Below are 12,644 nucleotides of genomic sequence, written 5' to 3' on the forward strand. Positions count from 1 at the left end.
GATACTGTACACTTGGAGCTTCATGGCATGGATGTCCATAGCCTGTAATGCCTGGGATGAGGATGTATTGCAATACATCATCTTTATTACACTGACTGGCAACGTGAGTAGTTGGAAAAACCGTTACGTAGCCAATAATAATATTTAATTTAAAAAAAAAACGTAATCCAGAACTGCATGTCCTCAAAGGTTAGTGGTGACTAAAGTGAGGCAACATAGCCAATCAAATAATTGTCTAATTACTAATTTTAGTAAAGGAAAGAGACATCTGTGTTCTTGAACAAAGAACACAGCACTACTTTATGACAACAAAGAAAAAGAAACTGTGAAAAAGAAAAAAAGTAATGTCGTGAAATGTAATAGAAAATTAGTTTACTTACAAAATTAATTTGTAAGTATCAAATTGCTGGTTTCTTATTTATTTGGCATTTCATTATTCCATGTTTCATTTCTGGTTCCAGCTTAAGCCTCACATATAACATACCCTTTTATTTTTTTTTATTTTAGCCTGACAGATCACAAATAAACACATACAACATAACAAAGATGAAATAACAGATGGACAGTGAGACTACAGATAAACAACAGCGTGCCATCCACGTGTGCCAACTAGCCTTATCGCTCCTGCGGTTGAGAGTGAATCAGTTTAAATTTAAGATTAAAGTTTCTGTGTAATGCATTTCTGCTCGTGAGCAACAGTTTTTTATGCAGGTGTGTTTGCATGTGTGTACTGAAATAAGTCCGCTGGGGTCGCGGCCCCTGTGCTGTCTTGTGTCTAAGAAAGAAAGCAACACATTTGTTTGAATAATGTAAAAAATGAAAGCAGAGCGCGAAGCGGGAATGAATGAGTCAGCTGTTTGTGAGCTCCCACAGGGGCGGAAGAAAGCACTTCAACAGCTAACACAGAAAAGTGGGTAGAGAGGGAGAGAACGGAAACTCAGAGAGAGATGAAAGAAAAAATAAAGACGGAATACTATTAGATGTAGTTAGGATGTCTTGCTTTTCAAAATTCATTAGCTCCCAAGCAATGATTGGCTTTGTCCTTGTACCATGTGTAGCAGTTGTGTGCACTCACTACCCAACTAGATAAACTTAAAAACTGTGTTCAAATGATAAACCTCTAGTTCGCAAACTGATAGCAATAGCACATTTATAATTGTGATATGAGGAAAACAACCATAAAACGAGATTAAAATCATTTTTTAACTGGAACTGCGATCTAGCAACTAGTTTTTGCTCCCTCAATTTGCTTGCTTAGCAACAGTTTGCCAAAAGAAAGTGGAAAAAAGGGCAGTTGGCACAGCACTACTAATAAACTAGCAAGTTAAAAAAAAAAAAAAAAAAAAACACTTCCAGGAGCAGCTCTGATTAGTTCCCCTTCAGATCGATCCAATTTTACTCTAACAGAACTTTATCAATGTGGAATATATTGACAGCTTTGTGCTACTGTAGTCTAACAGACTTGTGAGATCAGTAAAGTATATAAGCAATCTGAGGCAATTCTTCCATGCACAATACTGCAGGATGCAATCTGTCCTTAAACCTGACAAAAGATGGGTGAGAAAGCTGAGGAAAAGAAGGAGGAGAAAAGGTGTGTCTGTGAAAGACGGTGAGATACTTACGCCAGCCGGGTACAGCAGGTCTCACCCTCTACGTCTCCCCCGGGGGCGTTGTCTGTGTTGACGGATTCATTCTCGCTGGCTGGCATGCTCACTGAGAGACAGAGATGAGCAGCAGCAGAGAAAGGGGAAAAAAATTGACAGATGTGGAGAGAAACAGAAAGAGAGATGAATTAACCAGAAGGAGAAATGGGTCGGACATCATAATTATGCAACGGAAAACACTGTAGAATTTTACAGGTGCAAGACAACACACTTGAGAGCTACAAAGTGCAACCAGTGTTCAGGTAGCGAGGAGCACTGGACACTTGGTTGGTGTTAAACATTTGATCTTTATCGGAGTTATCTTGCACCAGCATACAAGCTAATTAAAACCACTGTTGAAGTATAGGAATGAAAAAGTCAGCATTATTCAATCCTGCTAATTAAGGCACACGGCTATACACATACCCTAGAGTCAATAAAACCATTCCCAAATTTTGCACTGATTGCCCACACTAATTACACACTAAGTTGCCAGTTAGGAATCCTGGGACACAAACCTTGCAACCTTGTTAGTTTGTGGTGCTAAACCAAAGTAATATAATTCCACAGCTTAATGCCTAAAGCTAAAAAGGTAGCACAGACACAACACTTGAGGAAAAAGCTGACTAATTCTAATTTTGCCAATTGCTGCTGTGGTGAATGAAACTAAGCTGAAGCATTAGCATGCTTATTGACATCGCCACAATTTTTGAAATTAGTCAACCATTTCTGTGCTCGATTTTAACTTTTGGGTATTCAACATTGGGGGTATTTAGAAGGATTTCCATTTTCAAGCTGGGGGATTGCTTTACTTTGAGGGGATTAAAACTTGATAAAATCTATTTGTGATTTCAAGACCCAAAGAGTTGGGGAAAAAAGATGTCTATCTGTAGTCTACAGATGGTGTGTGGGGAGGGGATTGGTCTTTAAAAACAATCAAACTATTAAAAAGAAAAAGTACAGTTTTACTCCTCGCCGCAGTGATAATTTTGCAGATTTGCAAACAGGTGGAAAGCTTTTTCTTTGTTTATATAAATCACAAGTACACTGCAAATGTGGCACTTTGTCCTTAGGCAGGAGTAATATAAATTGGCAGGTAAGGATGGAATAGAAGAAAAAATGAAGGAAAATAGAAAGGCAGGATTGGAGGGCGAAAGTAATGGAGGCACTGAGGGAGGTATGGTTAGCGGGAGAGAGGGGAGAAAAGAATGTGGGGATGGCTGCTGGAGAGATTGATATGAAGTGATACATTGGTTTTTATTGCTTCTGTCAGTCTTTGCCTGCTGGCGGGAATGAGCTGCGTTCCCCTTACTGTCACCTCAAACACTTATTGTAACACCCTCTGGGCACTAGAGCCAGGTACTGCATATGAATATCAATGCCTCTTTTGTTAAAATAAGATATCTTCAGTAAAACCTACTGGTGCAAATGATCTTACAGCATGAAACCAAATAATATGATCAGCACTTAACCACGACCCTCTCAAAAAACCTGCAAACAAACACCAATTTAAAAAAAAAAAGATATTAATAATGTTATTCTGACTGGGATTATCTTTTTCATTTACTCATTGGTTCTGGGCCAAAAAGTCCAGTTACATGTATTCCTGCATTTTGTTGGTCTTTTGTGCAGATTTGCTACTGAAACTTGAGAAATCCACCAGGCGAGGTCATGAAGTCATGTTTAGAAAATTACTCCAAAGTATGTATGTAAGTATGCATTTCAGCCCAGAGAACTGCTGCTGGATATCTCCTCTTTTTCTAACCATTTTCTGTAAACTCTAGTGATGGTTGTGCAGGAAGATACCAGTAAATCAGCAGGTTTCTGAAATACTCAGACTAACCTGTCCAGCACAGAACAACCACTGCATGTTGAAAGTCACATAAATCCCCATTTTTTTTCCATTCTGATGCTCAGTTTGAACTTTAGCAGGTTGTCTTGATCATGCCCGCATGCTTAAAAGCATTGAGTTGCTGTCTTGTCATTGGCTGATTAGATATGTGTGTACCTATCAGAATGGCCAGTGAGTGTATCTTTCTGAGCCAAAGGAATCTGTTTGCATTATGTGGTTATCCTAAGAGATGGCTTGTAAGCCCAATGATGTGTCAAAGTAAGCTACAGTGAGTGAACAGTGCATTAGGTTACTGTACTTTGACACATGGTTAGGGATGAACGAGTTTAGTGCTGTAGAGATCACGATGGTCTGTCTCAACTTGAATACCTCTGCCATGAACACGCTGTGTGTTTCTTCACCTCGACACGTGCCACCTGCTGCTATGCTACTTAGTTAAAAGCACTCAGGGCCCTCTGGTCTCTCCTGAGGCTAAAAGCCTTTCAAATATAAAAGCAGCCTGGTGCCTTCCCCTCAATGGAGCGCTGAACTAGTTTAATGCCTATTGTTAGAGTAAAACCCCAAAGACCTGAGACACAGAGACAGGGAAGGAGATGAAGAAGGAAAAGGAACATATAGTATTGAAAGGAGGGGCAGAGGAGGGAAGACAGGAAGACAGAAAAGTGATAGAACAGAAAGTGTTGGCATGTGTTGGTGAGCTTGAACATGAACTCACGGCACTATTTCTGAAAAAAAGCATCCTCCACAACAATTTGTTTTTATGACAGCGTCTCGTGTTTGTTTTGGTGTTTTTGTCAGCAAACCAAAACAGATTTTATTTCCAGTCACAAAAATGAAAAATATATTTAATTTAAAATGTCACACAAACCCCCCAAAAGACACTGAATTCTACTTTGTATCATTGTCTTAATAATGACAACACAAATCTTTTCATGCAGGCTTTTGGTAATTTGATTTTATAAAAATGTTAAATTTCTCATTTCAAAGCTGTTTCTCCACTGTGTTTCATTATTGCAGCTAGCAAGGCTAATAGTGATGCAGGAGGGGGGCGGGGGGACTTTAGGGAAAGGAATCTGAAAAACCAAGGAGAGGACTCTGACATCACTAACAATAGTAAGAACAGTGTTTTTTATGAGTCGTGTGGTACGAAACCATCACTCCAGTTGTTTTCTGTGATGACATCCTCTTGTTATTTTTTCAGACAAGTCAGGCAGATGCAGATCCTTTCCTACAAAAGTTGTTTCATCTCAGCACAGTAATGTTATTTCTCTCCTTGTATCCCTATTCCCTGGACTTTGAGGTTTTTTTTTTTTTTTTTTTTTTTACATTTTGGATGTACTCAAGTAATTTAAAGGGCCATGAAACACTGTAAAGATTTTAATGTAATAAAGACATGCAATTTTGCCAGCAGCAGGGGTAGTTATCAGGGGGAAAATTCCATGTCTCCACTGTCGGAGGATATTCATATATATGGCCCTCATATTTAATCATCATTCAGTGGTTGGTGCATGAAAAAGGGTAAGGAAGAGAATAAACTACTTTACAGTGTTGAGAGGCAGCTGATCCCCACTCTGGAGGCTGCAGAGAAAGATGCTTACTCCACTGGAGGGGGAGTGGATAAAAGGGGGAGGAAGAGAGGCATCGGAAAGTGGGGAGTATAGGTGAGCAGAGAGGTTGCAATCTGCTTGCATGTCTAGAATCCAGTAAAGCTTTAACTAGTGCTGGACCATGCAGACAGACGCACACGCCTTACGAAGGAAAGCCGCATTTTTCTTCACGGCTCCACGCAGGGACAGAAAATGATGGCTCTTACCTGGGGATAGAGAGCACGGCTCAGCAAGACAGACCAATATACACGCACACACACACAAACACTAACATGAAGCGTTCACACAAGTATGCTCATATATACCAAAATACGCACAAAGAACTATGAATTCTTCTGGAAAAATGGCATTCCCTCTTTGCAGTCACACCTCATTTCATTACTGCAGGTACAGAGTACTAACATTACTGGCATTACTGGCACAAAATCACTCATGTCTGTTTCTCTCCTGTACCGCTTAATCTTTTAATCTCCACATGCTGGGTAAAGGTACATATTTGAACCCAAATCACAATCTTTTCTCAAATCTAGCCAGGTAGCGAATGAAAACAAATGTAAAAAGGCAGGTTAAAAAGAGATGGTGACTGAGAACTAAGTGTATTGAAAAATTTCTGTTGTTTCGCTCCGCATAGTGAGATGCCACAGAGTAGTAGCCTGAACATCTTTCTTTTTCGTCACATCCTCCACAAACTCTTTAGGAGTCTGGTGTGTTTCCAGGACAGATGGGATTGTATCACTCTACTATTAAGGAGGCATCCTAACCAGAAGCCCTGCAGATCAAAAATAATTCCAACTGAAAACATTTTAATGTATACATGCCTAATCCTAAACTGGATAGACATCGGAGCACAAGTCAAAGAACAGACACATACATGATCCTAACAGTCAGTGGAATGACTGGACCAGGCATGCATACTGGTCTTGTTTCTCAAGTAGGCTAGAAATTATTTTAACACACACAGGAAGGACAACAAAAGAAGAAGACAGAATGTAAGAACAAGATAGCAATGAAAGCATGCAAGACTGGCACTTCTGCTGTGTGCCTTAGACTACCTGCTTCCATAAAAATCTATCCTCCATTCCATGTGTTCCAAATCAATCCCATATCTTCCAGCTCTCTGTACCTCTTGGCTAGCCCTCCGTTGACCTGGCAGGGTGGTGGGTGACCATTCGGCCAATGCTGTCTGTAGCATTTTGGGTGTGCTGTGGTGGATCGGATTCTCCAGTTTCTGGTTGATTGGGAAGGGTATGATTCCTTCATCCAACAAGTGTTACAGGGTTTGGAAGTTTTGAGTTTTGGCAGTTGAGACTCTTAAGACAAAGACTCTATTGTGGTAAACCCGGGAATTTCTTCTTATACTGTCCAGTGAGGCCAAAAGGGAAAGCCTACCAGTAAATGTAGAGATACTAGTGAGCAGTATTTAACTAAAAGCCATTCCCTGCATGTTTTTGTCAGCCAGTCTTTGTTTTAATCAGGATACACTGTCTCGCTGAGCTATAGTTGACTCTGGAACTAAACAAAGCCTGTTACCAAATCAACTGTTTCCTGCCCAAAGGGCCAGGTTGCAAAGGGGATAGCTGGAGAGATAACCATACCTTCTGTGTATTAGCACCTTTACCACTGTCTATATTGGAAGCAGACAAAAGCAGCATGAACTTCAGAGCAAAATCAACACCTTGACGACTATCAGAGGGCCCCCTGCCCCACAATATACTGAAAGCCAGAGAGTTTGGTTGTCTTCTAGAGACCTCTTAAAATCCACTTCCAAGAAGTTAGGTCCTCTTCCGGGGACACACCAAAAGTGTTTCCAAGCCAACTGAGAGACATAATCTCAGCATGCCTAGCGTGCCCTGGGTCTACCTCTGGGCCTACTCCCATTTGAACATAACTGAAACTGCTCATCTAGAAATCATCCTAGTAGAACTATATCACACCATATCAAATGGCTTCTTTCAATATGAAGTGCCCAATGTATAGCAGCCAGTGTGGCAAAGGACCTCTTCCTGTCTCAAAGGCTGAGACCAGACACCTTTCAGAGAGGTCATTTCTGCCACTTGTATATGCGAGCTCATTCTTTCAGTCACTAAACTGAGCTCATAGGAATGCAGATCTAAATCAACAGCTCTTTCTTTACCACAAAAGAGTGGCACAGCATTTAGATTACTGCGGATGCTCAAATGAATTATATTAATAATGATTTAATCTATTTTGTTTGTTTTTAAGTTGATTTCTTAAGTTGTGGTTTACAGCAAAAATCCTTCCTCAAGTGAAATGCATATTTACCATGTCACAGTGTAAGATCTATCACACCATTTTTGCAGTAGCAGCTAAAAGCAAGCAACATTTATAACACTGGCGCCGCTGTAAAATGGACATTAGAGCATCATTCCCACAGCATCAAATGCTGCTGGGTTTTTTTTCCAGTGCCAGCACACCTCACAGATAATCAGCTGTCCTTTGGTATCTGTGCTATGGAGCACTGGGTCTGTCACATAATGTTTGCAAAGGACCTCATATCACTGCATTTAAACACGCTGGGCAAATACAACATTTTTCAAGGTGTAGCATTAAATCGCAAATTCCAATCTTTTGTTAAACCTAAACAGGCAGCGAGTGAAAACTAACGTCAAAAGCAGGTTTAAAGGAGAAAAAACAAGACTGAAAACCAGGAGGCTGTGATCTCCTGGTTAACAAACCTGTGATTTATTTCACCACAACAACTCAAACGTCCTAATGTGGACATCTTTCATCGCTCTGTGTTTATTGTAGGACACATCTTTGCGTATCAATCTCAGACAAGGAGAATCGGACAAAACGGCAGTATTTGACATCCCTGGATGAGACTGCATTGCAAGATAAATTGAAAATTTCTGTTTTATTACTCCACACAGCGGGAAGCCACAGAGCAGTCACATCCTCTACAAATCTTTAGGGGATCGGTGCATTTCCAGGATAGATGCAATATACTGTATCACTGCACCATCAAGAAGGCATCCCAAACAGAAGCCATGTAGACCAAATGTAATTACAACCACTTTTGGTGTACACAGGCCTAATCACAACCGGAATTACATGGAAGCACATGTCAACGCCACAGAGGATACACAAACACCATCCTGACAGTCAGGAGAATGACTGGATCAGACATGCATACTGGTCTTGCTTCTCAGGTGGGCTGGAGACACTCCTAACACAAACAGCAAGGACAACAAAACACGATGACAGCATGCAAGAACAAGATGGTAGACAGCAACAGCACGGAAGACATGCATACAGACTATGCCCTTGAGATGACAGAAAACACACATATTTTACATATATTATACTTGACATCATCAACTTCTCATATTCATAATATTGAATATGATGTTAGTGCAGCCCTGTTGCACTGCAAGCCTAATCTTCTTTGGGAGCCTCATGTTAGAACATCATGAGACAGCAGGGTTGTCCAGCGATGATGCTGATTTAACCTGAATAAGAACAGCAAGACTAGTGAATATCGAGGGAATTTATAGGCAGTCCATGGGGTGTCATGTGACTTCTGCACACCCTGCTCAGGACTATCTACAGCAGTAATGCACGTGAAGCAAACCTCTGCTGCTACTGTGTGCCACATGTGATAAAAGGCAACTTCGGACAATCCCCTAACCTGATTTTCTAGATATTGTCTGGAGTCCGTGTACACTCTGCAGTCCTTACACTGTCTGAACATTACTTTTCCCTTTTCATCTATTCTACTCTCTGAGTCTCCTATCGCTTCTTAGGACACACATTTATGTGAGCTGTGCATGCATGAGCTGATGCAAAATGTCCTGGGCAGCAGGGACAAACTGCCCTCATTCATCTTCCCACAAGAGGATCCATCCATCGGGGAGAGGGGAGGCAGAGTAATAGACAGAGCAAGTGACTTGATTTTTCACCTTCACAAACAGAGAGCGATGATTGATCCTTCTTATAGAGAACTTTGTATCATATATATTAATCATTTTGTTGAATCATCTACATCTAATGGCCTAATTTATACTGTTTAGAAGATGTCACAGGCTTAATCTTGCAACTAAGTGATCCACAGAGATCGCATGGTAGATTTATTTGAGGAAAATATGTATATGTGTGTATGTTTACTGTATAGCAAACACTTACAGGTTCTGGTTTACAGCCATATTTGGCTTGTTAAGACACTGCAAAATATATCACTGATGCAGAATTTGCAAAACTTAGAGCAAAAAAAAAATATCATAATATTTTGATGTGACATTTTTAAAATTGGCCACATACTGTATTTGTTTGTTTGTTAATGGGCCAAAACACTATCTAAGAGACTGCTGATGTGTGTTTGCCAGACTGATTGGCCCAGGGGAGCACAGTGGTAACAGGTGAAAACAAGCAGATTTGTTACGGATTAGCCACGGGGGTGTTATGCCTTATTTTCATGTAAATTGGGTCATTGCTCATTTGACCATGTTAATTTCTTGATATTCCCTGAAAGATTAGATCATCATTAGATTTTCTCTTTCTTTCTTTTTTCCCTTGGCAGTCATCAGTGTTTTCTCAGAATGAACCACAGTGATTTTCAAGAGATGAGCGTGGCTGTGCGCAGAATGTAAGCAGAATGCACGCTCTGTCTCTTCGTGGTTAGTCCTCATTATTCATTCATCCACTACCAGTGTGAGCAAGCTTAGCTCCAAGCCTTTATAAAATACTTCACAGTCCATACTGTTTATACTAAGGGTACATGTCCAGGAATACAACAGACATGCATTTTGTCAAATCACTGCCTCTCTTTCTTATTGTCCCTCTTTCAAGGTCTAACTTCTGAGCTCCAACCTCCAGGTTAAAGAGGCCAGTGTCTACTTTCCCTCCCAAGGAAATATAGTGCATTCCTGAGGAGACATGAGCCATGTGTGGCTGCATCTCTCCGGAGGTGTTTGTATAGAGAGACAAGGTGTTAATTTGTGTGTGTAAATTTCTGTCAAAACACAAGTAAACAAATTCCTTAGGGTGTACCTACAGTGCGTGTGTGTGTTCCTATGTTAATTTTGCATAGCTGCAGTAGTGTGTGTTTGTTGTGTGTCACAGTGTGGGCCCAGAGGCTATTAGCTGCAGTCTGACACGTTCCACTAATATCTAAACAGGTTTTAATCCTCAGGATGATTCTCAGCCAAAGCAAGCAGATAATATTAATATCTTCTCGGTCTGTCAGTCACTCTGCCCATACGTCAGTTGTTCATTTAATGACTGTGCCATAACAGTGTGAAGGAAACTACGAAAAGCTCACTACTTATAGACAGAGCAATAAATGTAGTGCAGACACATCCACATCTATCTTGACAAACTTGTGATGCATCTGGGAGGAAATCATTCCAGCTAGCCTTTGCCAAAGTCTTACCATATCCTGACACAGCTAATCCTAACCACCAATCAATAATTCAGTCACACATGCATACAGCATCATCTTCACGGAGAACCATTCTTCCTTCTGTCAAAAAAACGCACACTCACGATTTCTGGGTTTCTCATCGTCCATGCCCTCCTCTTCATTCTCTGGGTCAATGTCTTCGGCTTGAGTGATCCAGTCTAAATAGCCCTGTATTCACACACAAACAAGGGAAATACTGATGGGTAAACAGAAAGATCAAACTTCACATCTGTTTGGAATCATAAGAATGAAATGTTTTAGAATATGTATCATGTGTCTCAATCTTCGTGTGCCCTATTTTTTTTTACACTTTTCCATGAGGTAAGAGGAGTGCTTGTGTTGTTTTGTAACTTAGGTAACTTCTAAGTAAAGTTTGCTCTGCTTTCCCTGCTCACTGTTATTGAAGGGTTACAGGTTACTGAACACTGACAGTACAATGAACCTAAGTCTTTGGTAAAGACTGTAACAGCTTTTCTGGCATGGGGACAACCGCATGCACACATGCACACACACACCAAACTACCTTGAGGTCTTCCTCCAGTTGCTGTTTTTCTCTGAGTTTCTGGAAGTCACCGCGCGCCTTGGCCTTCTCTCTCTCCTTGGAAAACTCTCTGGGAGGAGGGGAGCAGAAGAGAAGGAGCGGGGCAGAGAGTTGACGGGAAAGAGAGAGCAAACAGAGAGAGAGACAGGAAAGAGAATCTGAAAATCTTGGCTAAGGTTTTGGCAAAATCATGTGACAAAAGTGATCAAGTTAAAAGAAAAGGATACTTCGGAAAGAAGAAGAGGGAAAACCCTGCCAGAGAGAAGAAAAGTTAAGTAACGAAAGAAAAGTTTTGCCACGGAGAAACGGTGTTAGTATGCAAATGCAGCTTTTGGTTTCCTAGAATATAGATCTTTATACCTTATTAATAATTATTTACATATCAACCACTCAAATAATGAAATACCATTCAAGCCAGCTGGGGTTCCATGAAAGATGATGAGGACTGATTCCATGTGATTCACATAGACAAAAGGAAGAACCAAACAAAAGAGTGAAAGGAATTGATGCAGCAGGAACCCTATTCATTTAGGCTGTTGCACTGTTGATGAATTGTACCACCTTTTCTCAGCAGGGAACAGGTGATGATTTCTGGCTGATGCATGCTCAGCTAATATGATAAAAAGCTACAGTGAAAAGTCTGCCGATTGTAAAAACTTACTAAATATTAAAGTTCAAGACTTCATTTATCTGTACTGGACTCCCAGGTGGATCCAGGCCAGCTGGGAAATGGGATTCCTGTGGTGTTTTCTGGGTCTACCCCAGGTTGCAATGTGCTTGGTACAACCCCGGAGGGAAGCACAAAGAGGGCGCCCTCACCAGCTGCACAGCCTCAGCTGTTGTCAAATAGTTGGAGAGGTGGCTCTGCACTAAAGTCATCCTGCATCACTGAGCTCCGAACCTTTTGCCCGCCAACTCATTCTTTCAGTTACTACTCAGAGACATTGATTACAGAAAAAAGTTATAGGTTTGCACCTCACCTGGATTTTGGAGTTTTTGTGCACAAAGAACACGTGCAGAAAAAACAATTTAAGACAATTAAAACCAACGTGACCAGCGAGTGTGAAATATCATATCATTATGATGAAATTCAGTGAAATTGCTTCCAGGTGACAGGAGGGAAGAAAGAACTGAGGAACACTTGATTAAACGGTGCACTCGGGGAAGGTCAAAGACAGGTTAGAACCAAAGATCCAGTCTGAACAAAGGAAATTTATTCAGATGAGGGCTGACAGGACTTGGGAGACTTGGGAATTTTTGCAGTTAAAACGTGAACAAATTCATATTTAAAGGCCTGCTGGAAAATAAACACAGCAAATGCCTCCTTGTCATGAATATTTTACATAGAAGTAAACTTCCCTACGTTCGTTTTGAACATACAAGTGGGACTCTTTTTGAAGCTCAGGTTTAAGCGTTATCTCAATACTCCTAATCAGATTTCAAGCAATTAGCACAAAGGTTTTAAGAGAGGTTGTGTAGGCTGTTAGTGTTTCACTGCTCTCCAGAGATCAAGAACTGATGAAACTCTTGGTATTGTTATTGACTTTTTTTTGGTCATGTCTATTGGCTGGGCAGAATTCAA

The 12,644-nt window shown here is 40.7% G+C and overlaps 1 protein-coding gene across 3 annotated transcripts in view; it reads right to left on the reverse strand.

Annotated features, from left to right (window-relative positions):
* The window catches only part of cacna1c (calcium channel, voltage-dependent, L type, alpha 1C subunit), a 229,413-nt gene that overhangs the window by 56,141 nt on the left and 160,628 nt on the right, over positions 1-12,644 (reverse strand). For all 3 annotated transcript variants that reach the window (XM_086269682.1, XM_086269683.1, XM_086269681.1), the window contains exons 9-11: positions 11,045-11,132; positions 10,605-10,689; positions 1,623-1,713 (exon numbers count right to left, since the gene is read on the reverse strand). In XM_086269682.1, coding sequence (XP_086125808.1) covers positions 1,623-1,713; positions 10,605-10,689; positions 11,045-11,132 — 264 coding nt within the window. The remainder of the gene's footprint in view (positions 1-1,622; positions 1,714-10,604; positions 10,690-11,044; positions 11,133-12,644) is intronic.

This window comes from Aulonocara sp. 'chitande type north' Nkhata Bay, linkage group LG17 (genome assembly GCF_057382095.1).
Source record: "Aulonocara sp. 'chitande type north' Nkhata Bay isolate Kocher_YH1m ecotype deep benthic linkage group LG17, A_spYH_male_GT1.1, whole genome shotgun sequence".
Classification (NCBI taxonomy): Eukaryota; Metazoa; Chordata; class Actinopteri; order Cichliformes; family Cichlidae; genus Aulonocara; species Aulonocara sp. 'chitande type north' Nkhata Bay.